The sequence below is a fragment of the Emiliania huxleyi genome, assembly GCF_000372725.1.
Source record: "Emiliania huxleyi CCMP1516 unplaced genomic scaffold EMIHUscaffold_437, whole genome shotgun sequence".
NCBI lineage: Eukaryota > Haptophyta > Isochrysidales > Noelaerhabdaceae > Emiliania > Emiliania huxleyi.
Window position 1 is genome coordinate 46,050 of NW_005198707.1, and position 16,104 is coordinate 62,153.

The window sequence follows — 16,104 nt, forward strand, 5'->3', positions numbered from 1 at the left end:
GGAACCGGCAAGCGCAGAGAAACCCCAAACGAAAGAGGCAAAGCAAAACGAAAAGCAGGACACGAGGAAGCGCGCCAGGAGAGCAGAGACAAGAAGAAAAAAGAGAGAAACGGACAGAAAAAAACAACCCAGCAACGGGGAACAAGGCGAAAGCCGGGAGAGCAGCGGAGACAGAGGCAAGGGAGGGCGGAGCGGGCAGCGAGCGCCAGCCACGGGGAGGCTGGCAGCGAGGGGGTGTCGGTGGGGGTGGGGGTGGGGGCAGGATGTGATGGATCATGGTGAAGGTGATTGTGGACAGGAGTGGTGGTGGTGGATGGTGGGAAATGTGGTGGCAGCTGCCTGCTTGAGGCCGCGGTGCGGGCCCATCACCGCGACGGTGTTTCCCTGCACCATCATGTAGCAGCCCGTCAGGATCTCGATCGCCTGCGCGACATGTCTCGGACATGTCACGGACGTGTCCTGGACATGTCGCATGCACATGTGGCGGCGCGGCAGGATCTCGATCGCCTTGAGTGTGGAGCCGTTGGGGCCGAGCAGCCGGTCGCGCCTGGCAGGGGCGACAAGAGCGCGCCTCACCAACGGACACTTGGGCGGCGGAGCGGCGGAAGAGGGCGGCGGAGACGGCGGAAGCGAGGTCGGCGGAGGCGGCGGAAGAGGGCGGCGGAGACGGCGGAAGCGAGGGCGGCGGAGGCGGCGGAAGAGGGCGGCGGAGACGGCGGAAGCGAGGGCGGCGGAGGCGGCGGAAGAGGGCGGCGGAGACGGCGGAAGCGAGGGCGGCGGAGGCGGCGGAAGAGGGCGGCGGAGGCGGCGGAAGCGAGGGCGGCGGAGGCGGCGGAAGAGGGCGGCGGAGGCGGCGGAAGCGAGGGCGGAAGCGAGGGCGGCGGAGGCGGCGGAAGCGAGGGCGGCGGAGGCGGCGGCCGCACCGCTTGACATGCACAGAGTGTGTGCAGAGTGAGCTCGCACTAGAGGCCGTCATCGCATTCGCCTTCCTGGTACCCAGCGCTGGCTTCTGACTGTCGTTGCTGTCTCTCCCTTCTCGACTGTCTGTGCTTGTGCGTCGGTGGGTCCCGGGGTTGTGTTTTTGTGTGTGCCGAGTGTGTGCCGACAGAGTGTGTTGCAGAGGATGCAACAGAGTACGCAACAGAGAGCGGCGCCGCACCGCTTGACGAATCGCTCCTTGTTTGAGCAGAGGCCGCCCACCTTGAGGTATTCACAGCTCGAGGTGTGAAGAGACGCTGCGCACAGGTGCAGCTGCAACAGAGGCCGCCCTCTCCTTGATGACGTCGCTAAAGACGTCGTCCTGCAGCGCCTTGAGCGCCTGCTGCAGGTGGACCTTGTGAACAGCGTCTCTTCACACCTCGAGCTGGGACTCGGTGGGCGAGCGCCTGCTGCAGGTGCACCGACCGCGCGAGCAGCTTGATGAGATCCCTCGCCTGTTGGCGGCCGTGAGCCGGTGTGGGGTGTGCTCGGCCGCCGGGAGGGCGGCAGCTGTGCGGCCAGGCGAGCGGCGAGCGGGGCGGTGCAGCGAGAGCCGGTCGCGGGGAGAGGGGCGGCAGGGAGGAGAGAGCGGCGGGACGAGGTGAGAGAGAGCCTCGCCTTGAGGATGATGTACGGGTCCCAAGTCTTGCGCGTGGTGGAGACGGTCATCGAGCCCTCGATGAGGTCGAGCTGGCACGCGACGCCCTGCTCCTTGAGCGCCGAGGTGACCTGCGGCCACACCTCGCGCAGGTACTTTTCACGGTACGCCGGAAAGAGCACCGCAAACGACGACTCCTCCAAGAGCGGGCCGGCCATGTCGCCCTGCGCAAACGCCTCGGGCTTCCAGTGGTCGACGCTGTCGTCCTCCCACGGCTTGTCCATGTTCTTCATCTTTCCCATGGCTGAGCTTGCGAGCTGGGACTCTTGCGCTGCGGCAGCGGCACGGCAGCGGCGGCGCGCGCTCTGTCGAGTGGTCGAGCGGTGCGTGCCGGCTTTGTTTTTTCTTTTTTTGAGAGCGCCTTCGTTGTTAAAAGTACAAACCCAATGGTCTCTTGCGAGCGGTCCGTCGTTGCAGTCGCACACACTCACACGCCACGCCGCACCGCGCGCCCGCCCACCGCCCCGCCCAGGCGGGAAAGAGATGAGGAGATGGGACAGCAAAGGAGGAGTACGAGCACGTATGGGAGGGTTCAGTAATGCGCCACGCTGCCCGGCGTTTCTCACTTTCCGGGACAGCCCCGCCCTTTTGAGGCAGGAGAGTGACGGCTACCCCGTACGCACCTGTTGCTCTACCCCGACGCCGACCGCCCATTCTCCCCTCCTCGTTCCCGCCTCGAATCCTCCGGACCCCGACAGGCCGCCCGACGTTGGGCCTCTGCCCCGCACGCCCCCGCCCCTTCCGCCCCTCGCACACACCCAGGCCCGACATGCACATACAAGACAAACCCGGCGTCCTGCTCTCAAAAGAAAAGAAAAAATGGGAAGGAGGAGACCAGCGGGGGAGACTCCCCACCTAAAAAAAAGCAAGCGGGTGAAACACTGAAACTCTCCACTGGGGAATAGGGAGCAGGCCAGATGGTTCCTCAGAGTAGCGCGAGCGCAGACGGGGACGGCGATCAGCAAAGTAGCCCAGGCGGCACCCGACTCCAAGGATACGCTGAAGACGCTGAGGAAAGCGCATGTCGCTGCGCTGAAGGGCTCACGCTATAGGGTGCTGGATGAGGACGGGTACGATGCACTAGCCCCAGCCGTCGGGGGGGTGTTGCCGGCGCTGGTAGATGATCTCTCGGAGAAGAGCCGGAGGGACCTTGGCGCCGGGGTCACGAGGAACTTGCAAGTCGTGGCCGAGGCGGCGACGGGAGCGGTGCAGAGGTGGATCCAGCTCAATGATGAGGCTACGGCGCGCATAATGAAGAGAGAGGAACACATCGAGTGGCTGAGGAAGCTCTTCACTGGGTGGAAGGAGGCTCGGCCGGCCTTGAGGGAGTCGCGGAGGAGGAGGGATAACGGAGGTAACGTGCAGACAGGCCAGCAGCCAGTGGGACGAACGAGGGCCGCGACGGCGGCTCAAGCGGGAGGGAGCGGAGACGGTGGGCAGCGAGCGAAGTGGGTGAGACTGATGATGCTCCTTCGACTTAGGGAGCGGTTCAGCTGCTGGGCGGGCTTCAGGCTGGTGCTCACGCGAAAAGGAATCGACGCGATGTACAAAGCATACAAGAAGAGGAGAAAGAAGAGGACGGACATCGGTGATGACGAAACAGAAGCTAGCGCAGACGAGGGCAGGGCAGACCCGGGGACGGCGGAGTCGGAGCAGACGGCATCGGCCGCCGAGGAAACGTTGGGAAGAGGCACGAGGAGGGCGGCGACCTCGACCGACTACGGAGGACCCGTCACCAGACGACGCAGGGCAGACGACGGGGAGGCGGAGCAGACGCGCAGGGCGAGACGAGGGAGGGAGCAGGATGTTGCTGAGATCAGCAGGAGGATGTACGACGAGATTAGGAGCAGCAGGGACCCGAGGGACCATGTGGAAGACGGCTAGTGCTAGTCCCCCATCGGGAGGACGACCCCGGCTAGTCGCCGACCACACCCACAAAAACCCTGCACAAAGACCGCAGGGCGGGGACCTGTTCCTTTTTACCCATCTCCTAGTAGAGGTGTCCTTGTTATTTATTTATTTATTTGAAACTCTCCAGTCCACCTGGGACTCTCTCGCAGTCCGTTGACTCTCCGCTAGTCTAGTTCCAATTCACTCTGACACGCTAATCTTGAAAACGCGTCCAACGGAGCTCTGTGTTGCTCCCAGCGCCCTCCCCCGCGCTTCCTGAGGCCATGGCCGATGATACTAGTATGGGAGGTCATCTTGCTACCGCGAGAGCGACCCAACTCGTCGACATCGTCCGATGATGGTGCCTCAAAGTCAGCCTTCGGAGGCTGTCGTGGGGTCGAGCCGGCAGTAGCCGTGACATGTGGTTCCACCACCACCCCTTGTAGGCTTTGCCTCTGACCGCCACCGTTCCCAGGCTGCCTAATGGGATGGAAAGGAAGGCTGGACGAGCGTATAGAAGCGTGCTCGACCTCGTCGTGGCAGCCTGCACGGCAGCGCTGGCAGGCGCGATGAGCGTCGTGCCACCTGACCCAAGACGGGTCGCAGGCGTCGTACCGAGCGCGTCCAGACCGTGTCCTGATATGGTCTGCACGGGCAAGTCACGTCGGCGTCAAAGGAGCGACGTGCGACCTGTCAGAGCTTGATCTCCGATCTCAGCGGCGTCGAGTCGTCTCCGGCCGCGGCGGCGACAATTTGGAACATCTCCCCAGGACGCGCACGAGACGGGCAGCTGCGACCCCGCTGAGTGGACGGCGGTACTCCGCACCACCTGCCGAGTACCGCCGTCCGCTCGGCGGGGTCGCAGCTGCCTCTGCGCGTCCTGGAGATGTTCCAAATGGCGCAAATGGTCACAAATCAAGGTTTTGTACACACACTGTAACGCGAGCTGCAACCACAGTGAAATGGAACTAGACTAGTTGCAAATACGGGTGGTGTCATAATGACCACTTTTGATGTTTTTTTGTCCGTGTTGCTCCCAGCGCCCTCGCCCGCGCTCCCTGAGGCCATGGCTGGTGCTACTAGTATGGGGGGCTACCTGGCTACCGCGAGAGCGAACCAACTCGTCGACGTCGTCCGATGATGGTGCCTCAAAGTCAGCCTCCGGAGGCTATCGTGGGGTCGAGCCGGCGGTGGCCGTGACATGTGGTTCCACCACCCCTCGCAGGCTTTGCCTCTGACCGCCACCGTTCCCAGGCTGCCTAATGGGATGGAAAGGGAGGCTGGGCGAGCGTATAGAAGCGTGCTCGACCTCGTCGTGGCAGCCTGCATGGCAGCGCTGGCGGGCGCGATGAGCGTCGTGCCACCTGACCCGAGACGGGTCGCAGGCGTCGTACCGAGCGCGTCGAGACCGTGTCCTGATGCGCTCTGCACGGGTGAGTCACGTCGGCGTCAAAGGAGCGACGTGTGACCTGTCAGAGCTTGATCTCCGATCTCAGCGACGTCGAGTCGCCTTCGGTGGCGACAGCTAGGATGCATCTCCTCCGTCGTTTTTCGCGCGATGGCCCTGAGAAGCTGGCGGCGCACGCAGGCGGACCTTGTGTGTGCGCGGACCGCTTAAAAAGTGGGTGCTCTACGTCACTTTTTTTGAGTAGATAGTGCCGAGCTGGCCGTGACATCGTTTTTGGTAGTATTTGGCGGGTTTTGCACCACAGACTTTTTGCAACAAGTCACTAGCCAATGTATTAATGACAGTGTGTGTGGACGTGCGCCCGCCGGGTGTCTGTTGACACTGACCACTGTGACACTGGGATCCCATCAAAAAGTTTTGCGCGCGCGGGCAAGAATACGCAGGTGAACCGGCTGCCCCCCCATGGCTGCCACGATCGCCCAGCCGAAAACGTAGGTGGAATGCGAGACTGTATCATGATTTTCGAGTCGAGCAGTGCCGTCGAGTCCCGAGCGTGGCGAGAGGCGGAGCACCTCTTCACGGTCCCGAGCACCACAGACAGCACCGAAGCCTAGTCGTAGTTTGGGCTGCCTCCCGGCACCAACTGCGAGCGCACAGGGCGGGTCGATGGGCGCGGGCTCGCCAGCAGGTAGGGAGAGGGTGTGGCCGCACACCAGGGCGACGTTGTTGCCGTTGAGGAGGATCTGGTCGAGCTTCGTCACGCGCTTACCCTCGGGGGTGATCTCACTGCAACAGAGGGGGCGCGAGCAATCAGCGTGCGCGTGGTGATATGTGACGCGCCGCGAGCACACGGCTCGCGGGCGCGGCGCGCGTGGCTGGGCCGGGGGCGGCGGCGCACTATTCGGTCACGTCGTCCAAGACCATGTTCACGTAGTCGTCGAACCCTCTCAAGGTGCCGACCAGCTCTTTGTCGCCACGCATCACGATCCATATTCTCGAGCCGATGCATTTGTCGATCAGCTCTGCGCGCCAGGGCGCCGCGCTGTGAGGGTGCGGCGGCGGGGCGCGGGGGCGCGTGCGGCGGCGCGGGGCACACCGAGCGGCAGCACAGCGCTGGCCATCGAGGCGAAGCGCTGCACCACACACGACGAACGGGACAGGCAAAAAAGAATTCAACAATAAAATCACACAGGTTCGACACAGGCTAAAAAGAATTCTTGGGATACAAGCCTCTCTCACAGCACACTGGCACGACAAGGGCGCGGAGTAGCGCGGACTGGCACACACACCGGCTCACCACCGGAGCCGCCTAAGCGACTCCGTTAAGAACGGCAATGCACTCCGCACCATGCACAATGTCGCTCTCCCCGCACGCTAGCTCGTTCACCGTCTGCCACGCCACGGCGGTGTGGAGGACGACAGACAAGCGCTGCATCTGCAGCCCGTGCCAGTTCTTGGTGGTCCATGTGACCTCGTCCAGGTGCTGAGCGTGCGAAAGTTTGTTGCTCAGCTGGTTCGCCGCCTCCCTCAGGGTGCTGCGAACCTCCTTTCCAAAGCCTCCGAAAGCCTCAAAATCAAACAAACGTAGATCGCAATCCTGCTCCCGCGCAAAGCGGTAATCGCCATCCAGCTGCTGGAGCTTTCCGTTGGGGGCATCCTCCTCCTCCCCCTCCTCCCCCTCCTCCTCGGCCTCCTCCTCCTCCCCCGCCACCGCCGCTGCCGTCGCTCCCGACGGAGACCACTTGCCGCGCCCTTTGACCAACTTGAGCATCCCGGTCTCCGTGTTGCCAAAACGTACATAGGCCCCCTTCCAGCCGAGCTCTCCGTCGCCGGCCGTGTCCTTGCCCTGGCTCGCAAGCGAGCTCGTGAGCTTCAAATCGGCAACAAGGCGCCTGTGCCCCCTGCCGATGTTTGCCGCCGCCACGTCAGGTTGTTTTGGATTACTGTAACTGAGGTGTGCAGTCGGCTCCATCTCGATGATCATGCCCCACGCCGAGCGGAGGCATTTGATCAAACGTTTGAGTAGGAATTTGTGTCTCGTAGCATGCTTTGACCGAGGGTTAACCATCGCGGCGTCGCCAAGGACGTCGTGTAGCTGGCCGCTGGGTGCCCTCTTGCCTGCCTCCACCGCCTGGCAGGCGACATCAAGGGGGAGCCCAAGGCGGCGCTGAACGGTGACGCGCATCGCCCAGGACTCCATCTTCATATCATCACGCATGGGGACGGCGTTGAGGAAGGCGCCGGCCCCTGGTTGGCTGACGGCGACAAAACGGATCGCCTCTCGCCAGCATTTGTGGTTCTTGCGTCTTCCGACCTTGTTGCCTTTGGAGGGTGCCTTGCGGCCGCCACTGCGAAGCGCCTCGTTGGTAAGCTCTTCGGCAAGGGCGAGCCAGTTAGAGTGGTGCACGCCAGAGGTGTACCGTCGCTGCGCTTGGTACAGGTACTCGTTGGTGGACGAGAACTGGGCCAGGGGAAGCAGCTCCGCAGCCGGCGTCAGCCCGTGCGGAAAGAAGCGGAACCTCGGCTCCGCCTTCGCCTCGTTGGTCGCAGTGCCCGGGCTCACCACCTCCCGGCACACGACCTGCGTCCGCCAGCTCCGCTGGCACTTGTCGGTGAGGTCGTGGTTGCTGACGAGCTGCGTGTGCGCCTCTCGCAGCTCGTCGAAACACTCTCCGGGCGCGGTCGAGACGTCGAGATCGGCGAAGGGCCTGTGTAGCTCGCGGATCGGCCGCGTGACGAGAGCCCACGTACCAACCCACGCCGCGCCGCGAATGTCCTCGGCGCTAGTCAAGCCCATGCCGCCCATATTGACTGGCAGACGCGCCTGCTTGAGCGCCCGCACCCACCGGTCATCATCGCGCCCGACTCGCGCGCCGCCGACAAGCTCGTACAGGCTGTCTGCAATCAGCCTGTCGTGCTCCTTTGCCGCCGCCAGGGTGACGCTGGGAGAAATTCCAAGCCCGTGAAGAAGAGCTGCCTTGGAGTGCTGGGGGGGGCGACAGGAGGAATGTGGTCCTGAGTTATGTGTACGCCAACTCAGGGTGTGTGGCAGCCAGCTGGCTGTGTGTCTTGTGAGCTTGTTTGTGTCTGTGTGTCGCTCGTGCGTGTCGTCATCATCTGTCCCGCGTCCACCCATACCGCGTTGGTGTCCAGTCCGAGCCTGGCTGTTCTTCACCTTTCTACCTACCTACCTAGCTGCTGCTCCGAGTGTGTGTGTGTGTGTGTGTGTGTGTGTGTGTGTGTGTGTGTGTGTGTGTGTGTGTGTGTGTGTGTGTGTGTGTGTGTGTGTGTGTGTGTGTGAAAGCGCCATCGGGCGAGCCCCTTCCAGCCGCACTATCCTCCGGATGGCCTCGGCGTCCGGCCCGCCCTGCGCCTGCAACTCTGACGCCGTGCAGCGTTACAAAACTTGATTTCGACCAAAACCTTGATTTTGACCATTTGCGCACTAGTGTACCTCTCGGTGCCTTCCAGAGGCAGCTGCGACCCCGCCGAGTGGACGGCGTCACACAGCAGGTGGCGCGGTGTGACGCCGTCCACTCGGCTGGATCGCAGCTGCCTCTGCGCGTCCTGGGGATGTACCTTTGTCGCGCGCCGGAGACGACTCGACGCCGCTGAGATCGGAGATCAAGCTCTGACAGGTCGCACGTCGCTCCTTTGACGCCGACGTGACTCACCCGTGCAGATCACATCAGGACACGGTCTCGACACGCTCGGTACGACGCCTGCGACCCGTCTTGGGGCACGACGCTCATCGCGCCTGCCAGCGCTGCCGTGCAGGTTGCCACGACGAGGTCGAGCACGCTTCTATACGCTCGTCCAGCCTTCCTTTCCATCCCATTAGGCAGCCTGGGAACGGTGGCGGTCAGAGGCAGAGCCTACGAGGGGTGGTGGAACCACATGTCACGGCTACTGCCGGCTCGACCCCACGACAGCCTCCGAAGGCTGACTTTGAGGCACCATCATCGGCCATGGCCGCAGGGAGCGCGGGGGAGGGCGCTGGGAGCAACACGGAGCTCCGTTGGACGTTTTCAAGATCAGCGTGTCAGAGTGAAATGGAACTAGCCTGGAGACGTTTTCACAAGATTCTTAGGGGACCCCTAGGGTTCTGAGGGCCGGATTTTTTTAAGACCTTTTAAGAGATTGGCGGCTCCAGAGCCGCCTCGGTGCGTTTAAGAGATTGGGCCCATGCTGCCACTCCCATTTAAGAGACCATTTAAGAGAATCGCACACCGCGCCCAACCTGAGCCATTTGAGCCATTTAGAGCGTTTAAGCGCGGGGAGGCTGGCGGGCGGGCGGGCGAGCGAGCGGGCGGGCGGGCGGCAGAGAGCGAAGCGCTCTCGGGGCCGAGCGAAGAGCTTTCGCCGCCCGTCGGCAAGTTTTGAGTATAGACCATTCATGGTGTGATCGCGTTTAAGGGCGCGGGGAGGCTGCCGAGTCGTTTGACCGTTTAAGACCGTTTAAGGAATCGGCGGCCCAGCAGCTCTTAAAACTTGCCTAGGCAAGTTTTAAGCCGTTTAAGCCGCAGGCGCCCCAGGGCCCACCCTTTTAAGCCTAGGGGTCCCCTAAGACAAGATTAGCGTGTCAGAGTGAAATTTGGAACTAGCCTTGTGGGGGTCGGTCGGTTGAAGAGTGTAAAAGTGGATGGCATGGACGCCTTAACCCAGGTGTGCCGATTTCGAAGACAACTGGGAACCGTAAATAGCGCGTCACAAACCTGCGTCTATCTGTCACACGTCTGCTCGGGCTTGGCGGCACGACGATCACGTCATGTGCAGCAGCGCGAGGAAGATGCGCGCCTTCACTAGATTGGCCGACGTCAAGTAGTGCACACCGTCGGACGTCCCGCGAGCCTCGTCGCCGTCGGCGACCGTCGAGAAGTCGACAAACCTGCCGCCCACCTCCTCGGTGACTCGCCGGGCCTGCCGGTTGAACTCCTGCGCCAGCGCACGTCGCTGGTGCGGGAAGACTCTGTCAGCAGCGGGCGTCTGGAAGTGAAGGCCGGACACGAAGAAGCGATCGTTCGCGTGCACATGTCGGTGAGCCGTGGTCCGAATGGCGGCGAGAAACGATTTGACTGGCGCCCGCAGGGAGGGACGGCCGGAGCGAGGTAACGGCCCCTGCAGGTAGTGCAAACCGCCCTGGAGCCACACGAAGGCTGCCTCGCCGCCGCGTCTGGTTCGGACCGCGTTCGAACACCGACGGCTTCTGCACGTGAGGCGAGAGTCGTACTCTACCGATGTGCACGGAAAGGGGAACGAGACGTTGCGCCGGCACGGCTCGAGCTCGCTAAACTGGCCATCGCAGAGGCAGTTCGCGTTCGGCCGCTCAAAGCCGCCGCTCACAAAGTTGTCCTTCAAGACCATCGAGACGGTCTGCAGCATGTGTCGCGTGTAGGAGTCGCCCATGATGTGCACGCACCGACCGCCGCGCGGCAGGGAAGCGTAGGTTGGGATCGTACAGTCGGTGACAAACCGCCCGTCGCTGTCGTACCGGCCCGTTGCGGTCGCATTGACGAGGGCATCGACCGTCGCGCAGGCGGGGGCCTCGGTGGAGAGCGCAAACCGCGAGAGGGAGTACTGGCACCGCAGGGAGGGCAGGCTCACAGGGGCTGCGACCCGTGGGAGCACGAGATTGGGGCCGTGGCAATCCCGGCTGCTGCTCGTGAGGGGCGAGGTAAGTGGCCGAGGCAAGCTGCAGCTTCGGCCGCAACTGCGCTCCGTCGCCTCGCAGCGCTGGCCTGTCGTGCGGTAGTCGCCGCAGGCGATGTCACAGGTAACTGTGTTGTGAGTGAGGCGGAAGAGCCCGCGGCAGCTCTTGGCGACCCACACGTAGGGCCGCCGAGCAGACGCATTGTCGCCCAGGACGCACCCGAAAGTTCGCCCTAAATCGCAGGCAGCCCGACTGTCCGGCCGTACGAGCTCGCACATGGCCTCGACTGCAGAGCTCAGCCAGGCGAGCCGCCTTCGCGCCTCACTGGCCGCCGGCGCCGGCGCCAGGCTGGGTTCGGGTAAGTGAAGGGCGGAAAGTGGCCGCGCCGCGTATCGAGTCGAGGCTCGTCGGATGCGGACTGCCGGCGGCGGGTGTCCCGTGGTGGGCCGGGGGGGAGGGCCGGGGAGCAGAGCGCGTTGTTCGTCTCTCCGCTTGAGTGTCCCGGCCCCAGCGCGTTCTCTGCGAGAGGCGAGAAAAGCCGCGCGCGATTTTTTTCTCGCGATGTCCCGCCGCGCCTCCACACCCGGACAGACACTGGGCAGGAGCCCCACGGCATTCAAAAAGTGCATGGGGCGCGGCGCGGTGGAGCACGAGTTTCACTGCGAGCACAGCACTACTGCACTACGAGGACGGACTTGTACATTTACCAGGGCGTGATTGGGTGGGGACTTGCCCTGCATCGCCGTGCCGTCGGACCCCTCGGGGGTGGGGCGCATGGGGGCGTTCGTCGCTTGCGGCAATACGCTGCCACGCGCCCGCGAGACGGTTTTGGGCGTGGAGGGCGGGGACAGGGGCGGAAGGGTGGGGATGTGGGACCCGCGGACGGGGACCGGGACGGTCGAGGCTGTCAAGGGCCAGTACACGGACGCAGAGGGGAAGTGCCATGTGGAGGCGCTGCTCTGTCGAGGAGTTGCTTCGACACCGCCGCGCGCGGCACGCACGCGGCCAGTCTCTGCGCGCGCGCCGCACAGCGGCACCCCTGCTAAAAAAAAGGAAGGGCCTGGTTGGAGTCACGGGGCTCACGTACTCGCTCGGAGCGCCGCCTCACCCTGCGCCACTTTGAGGCGGTGAGCCCGCGACGGTGAGGCGGCGCCCCGCGCGGCTTGTTCATCGCCCTCCACGCCGACCCCTGCGCGCACCGCTCATCTTGGCCCTCTCGGGGTTACTCTCGCGCTCGCGCAGGGGAACCCGACGGAACTCCCGTCCCCCCACCTGCGCCGACGGGTGAGGTCGACGCTGCGCCCCTTTGGCGCTTGTGCATGTCCCGCGTGCCCCTGCCAGGGCTGGCTGGTGCCAAGGCCAAATCAACATCTGAGGGAGGGTGTAGAGGATGTAGAGTGTAGAGCGCTGTAGAGCTGTAGGGATGTAGAGCGCTGTAGAGCTGTAGAGCTCTACATCCGGCGCGGGACAGAGCGATGCAGATGTAGAGCGATGTAGAGCGCGATTTTGCTGTAGAGTTTGTTGTAGAGGCTCTACAGCCAAACCGCCGGGAAGGCAGTGACTCAAAGAGGTCGAGCCGCGCTAATGGGGTGTCTCCGAGCTTACTGGAGCTCTGATGGACGGCCCTGACTATCCCTGACACACAGAGAGTCACTCTGACGACACACAACACCCTACAACTGCGTCATGACCAGCCTGCCATGCGTCGCCGGTGCCGCATTCGTCGCTGTGCTTCAGGCGGTGGACTGTCGGCTGCGAGGACGGTCGCATTTGCGCGAGGCGAGGCGAGCATTCAGACGCGTTGTCTGCGCCATGACTCGCGCCAGCGCGTGCGGGAGCTCCTGGCTGAGCGTTGAGTCCAGGCGAGTTGCGCTGGCCACTATCGCTACGCCGAGCCGAGCTGACGCGCCGAGGCGCCGGCCAGTCGCAGCCGTGAGGCATGCCACAGCAGCAGAGGCACCTCCCACCCATTGGGCGGGCAGACAGAAGGCCAGGGCAGCACTGGCAAGTGCAACGCGCCTCATGTCGGAGAGCGACCGTGCCTCGTTCGCGCTTATGATGTGCCAATCACAGTAGCCCGAGGACGGGGGGGGGGCGGGCCTCACCCGGGGCTCACCGGGGCCCGGCCGTCCCCGCCCCCTCCCTCACCTGCCCCACCCCGGGGCCTCACTCGCGATGCGCTGTCCCGGGGGGGTAGCTCGCTGCCCGACCGACCCAGCCAGGGCGCAGGGGCACCACGGGCGGGCCACAGCCCACGCGCACGCGGCCCCGTACCTACGCCTACCGGCTACCGCGCGCCCCCGGCCCACCAGCGCCACGCCTAAAAGATTAAGAATTCTACCCCCTGAAAGGCGCGCTCCGGACGAAAGAGCAAAGCTGAATGGGCGGGTCGGGGGGTGGGGGCACCCGGGGCGCCTCACTCTGAGGAGCTCCGCCCCGCCCCTGCCCCTCACTGCCCCGGGGGTGGGGCCTCACCCGCAGCCGGCGCGTCCCGGGGTGGGGTCTCGGGGTGAGTCCCGGGTGAGGCCCGCCCCCCCCCCGTCCTCGGGCTACTGTGATAAGCACATGATGTAGAGTTTGTTGTAGAGATTTCACGTTGTAGAGCGCCTCTACATCGCTCTACAACGCAGGCAGTCACGCGGCGGATGTAGAGCTCTACAGCTCTACAGCGCTCTACAGCTCTACAGCTCTACAGCGCTCTACACTCTACATCCTCTACACCCTCCCTCAGATCAACATCACACCCGGCTGATGTGCCAAGGCCAAACCAACTGCCCGGCTGGTGCCAAGGCTCAACGACTCTCCTCTCCTTCTCCCCCGCCCCCGCCCCCCCTAACTCAGACAGGACCGCCCCCACGACGCGGACAGGTCACTATACTGAGACGACTACCTCCACTACCTATATATCGGTCCTTGGCCTTGGAGCACTTGGACTGCGGTTGGCAAGGTGAAAAACTAATTTGCCAGGAAGGATGTTGCCTCGCTCTTAGCAAGCGCAAATATTCTCCACTTTTATCAGAAGAAGATTCGCGGCAAGAAGACGTATGGCGAGCGTCGAGCACGCGTCGGTGCCTGCGCCGATGAGTGCTTAAGTCCGTCGCCTTGCCGGTGCACAGTCACACAGTGCTACCATGTTTGCATCTGCGGCACAGGCGTTCAATGGGGAGGCATTTGGCGTACGGTGAGGCATTATGGGCCGCCTGTGCCGCATGCGCGAGATGGCACGAGTAGCGGCGGCCCTCGTCGTGATAGGGACACGCCGACGACAAGAAGGTGCCACACCAGTGGCTCGGAGCCCTGTGGGGGGTTGCGAGCATCCTCTGGCGGGAAACTTGGCGAGCGCGTCTCCGTCGCCTACGTGTCACTGCGGCGCGTGCGCGGTGCGGCACACGAGATCGAGAGACGGCACACAAACTACAATCCGCGGGTGTCGAGCACGCAATTTTTGCCACACGAAACTTCGCAGCACATATACTCCTCGCCAAACACTGGCAACCCTCACGCTAGTTTTGGGAGCGATGGCACAGCGGCCGGCGGCGGCGGTGGCAGGACGGCGGGGGCGCGGCGGCAGCTGATGAGGTCGGTGGCGGCGGGCGCGATCAGCCCGATGCGCTCGGTCGAGCGGATGCACGCGAGGTAGTGCACCTCGCCGCCCGCCTCTGGCGGGCGGATGGTGTCGTCGGACGAGCGCGGGTTGTGGCTCACCACGCCGACGACGTGCAGCGAGGGCGTGAGCGCCGGCCCGCCGCTCGATCCCGCGTGGATGAAGGCGCGCGTGTGCAGCAGCTGCCCCTCGCGGGAGAGGCACTCATGGGTGCTGTCGACGAAGATGGACGTCTGGCCGTGCGGCGACGGCCAACCGAGCACGAGCAGCGCGCTGCCTGCGGGGACAGTTCCGGGAAGGGTCCGAGAGGGGTTCCGAGCAGAGCAGCGCGCTGCCTGCAGGGACGGCTCCGGGAAAGGTCGGGAAGGTTCCGAGAAGGGTCCGGGAGGGCGCCGAGAAGGACCGGCGAGGAAGGCGGCTGCATCTCGGCCACCTCTCGGCTACAGCGCTGCCGCTTGTCACGGCGGAGGGCGTTCCGAGCCTCAGCGCGCTGCGGAACGGAGGCAGCGCCTCGGTCGCCTCGGAAGCGATCGCGTACCTTGCAGCGACGCCGACGAACGATTCGGGCGTCATCGTGAGCTCGCCTCGCAGCCGGATCACGGCGAGATCGAGCAGCCGCCGCCTCTCGTCCCTCTCGACCTGTCGAGCAGCCGCGTCTTCTCTGCCCCAGCCTTCTTGCACTCGCTCGACCACGCTCGAGCGGCCGAGAGCTCAACGCGTGGGACGGCATCGCTCGAGCGGCTGCAGCTGTACCTCGGTTGTACCTCGGCGATCTCTTGGCACATCTCGTCTACATCTCGTCTGCATCTCGTCTGCATCTCGGCTGTATCTCGGCTGTATCTCGGCTGTATCTCGGCTGTATCTCAGCTATGTCTCGACCAGCCGCTCGAGCGGCGTCTGCAGCTCCGCCCAGTACGCCCAGCGCGACGGCGCCTGCTCGGGCGCCACAGACAACTCACAGACATGTGACATGCACAATGATCGTGGCACGTGGGCCCAGCGCGACGGCGCCGCGTCATCGACATACACGCCCACCGCGACTAACACCTCGCTCGGCGCAAAGCCATGGAAGAGCGCGCCCGACCGCGCGCTCACAAAGAGGTGTGCCGCCTATAGGAAGAGGCAGACTCCCTAGGGTGGGCGACGGCTAGCGCACCACACTCCTCTCCTTAAACTCCCTGTGTGGTGGCGGCGTGCCGTCCTCCCCTCCCTCCCTTGGGCTGCCTGTTCTCTTTCTTTCTTTCTTTCTTTCTAGGTGCGCCGCCGTGAGCACGTGGCCGTCGCGCGAGACGAGGCAGCCCGAGCCTGGAGTCAGGCAGGAGCGACTCGCTGTGACTGGCTCTCTCACTGGCTCGACAGCACGACGCCACTCTCTCGCCAGCCGTCAGCACGACGCCACTGTCGCGCCGCAACACCACGACGCGGACGGTGGCGCGCTTGGCGGGGGAGAGATTGGGAAGAACGCGCACGGTCGCCACGCCGCCACCCTCGCCGCCGCCGCCCTCGCCGCCGCCGCCCTCGCCGCCGCCGCCCTCGCCGCCGCCCGTCGCCCCCCGCGCGTCCCGCCTCCGCTTCGTCGGACGAGTCGAGTATGGCGCTGCAGGCGGCTCGCGCCGCACAGGGCGGGAGCGGCCGGGGCCGTCGTCGCGCACCTGGGCCAGGGTTAGGGTTAGGGTGAGGGTTAGGGCTAGGGTGAGGGTGAGGGTGAGGGTCAGGGTTAGGGTTAGAGGTTCACCTGCTTCATCTGCCGCAAGTCGAGCACCCGCTCGCCGTCGAGCCGCACCCTCTCCTCCGCCAGCTGGTAGGCGCGCTCGATCAGAGCCTCTTGGTGGGGAGCGTAGCGCGACCAGGCGCGCGACGCGCCTTTGCCGATCTGCCAGAACCACTCCGCGAGCGGCGTCTCGCCAGCCGAGGCG

The 16,104-nt window shown here is 64.5% G+C and overlaps 4 protein-coding genes across 4 annotated transcripts in view; all 4 read right to left on the reverse strand.

The window, feature by feature from the left end:
- Positions 1-1,949, reverse strand: part of EMIHUDRAFT_370297 (hypothetical protein) — a 3,709-nt gene extending 1,760 nt beyond the window's left edge. The window contains exons 1-6 of the mRNA XM_005768988.1: positions 1,597-1,949; positions 1,401-1,433; positions 1,274-1,333; positions 1,160-1,200; positions 508-547; positions 340-423 (exon numbers count right to left, since the gene is read on the reverse strand). Coding sequence (XP_005769045.1) covers positions 340-423; positions 508-547; positions 1,160-1,200; positions 1,274-1,333; positions 1,401-1,433; positions 1,597-1,878 — 540 coding nt within the window. The 5' untranslated portion in view covers positions 1,879-1,949. The remainder of the gene's footprint in view (positions 1-339; positions 424-507; positions 548-1,159; positions 1,201-1,273; positions 1,334-1,400; positions 1,434-1,596) is intronic.
- A 3,595-nt stretch (positions 1,950-5,544) lies between these two features.
- EMIHUDRAFT_75990 (hypothetical protein) lies at positions 5,545-5,960 on the reverse strand (the record flags this gene model as incomplete). The annotated part of the gene is made up of 3 exons (XM_005768989.1): positions 5,545-5,577; positions 5,648-5,720; positions 5,833-5,960. Coding segments are annotated over 3 exons (234 nt in total), but the record flags the coding sequence as incomplete, so codon positions are not given.
- Positions 5,961-9,695: 3,735 nt separating this feature from the next.
- Positions 9,696-12,608, reverse strand: EMIHUDRAFT_118937 (hypothetical protein; the record flags this gene model as incomplete). The annotated part of the gene is made up of 2 exons (XM_005768990.1): positions 9,696-10,816; positions 12,545-12,608. 2 exons carry the CDS (start codon positions 12,606-12,608, stop codon positions 9,696-9,698), a joined length of 1,185 nt encoding a protein of 394 aa, XP_005769047.1.
- Positions 12,609-13,946: 1,338 nt separating this feature from the next.
- On the reverse strand, positions 13,947-16,104 carry EMIHUDRAFT_470399 (hypothetical protein). The gene is made up of 5 exons (XM_005768991.1): positions 15,924-16,104; positions 15,567-15,840; positions 15,453-15,493; positions 15,236-15,298; positions 13,947-14,523 (listed from the first exon to the last, which is right to left on the reverse strand). Exons 1-5 carry the CDS (start codon positions 15,930-15,932, stop codon positions 14,083-14,085), a joined length of 828 nt encoding a protein of 275 aa, XP_005769048.1. The 5' UTR covers positions 15,933-16,104; the 3' UTR covers positions 13,947-14,082.

Excerpts from the sequence above, each read along its gene's own strand:
- EMIHUDRAFT_470399 (XM_005768991.1), bottom strand. Across the intron at positions 15,494-15,566 it reads TGGCGTCGTGCTGACGGCTG|GCTCGGGCTGCCTCGTCTCG; the intron begins GCGAGAGAGTGG and ends GCCTGACTCCAG. Across the intron at positions 15,299-15,452 it reads GCGACGGCCACGTGCTCACG|GCGGCACACCTCTTTGTGAG; the intron begins GCGGCGCACCTA and ends CTCTTCCTATAG.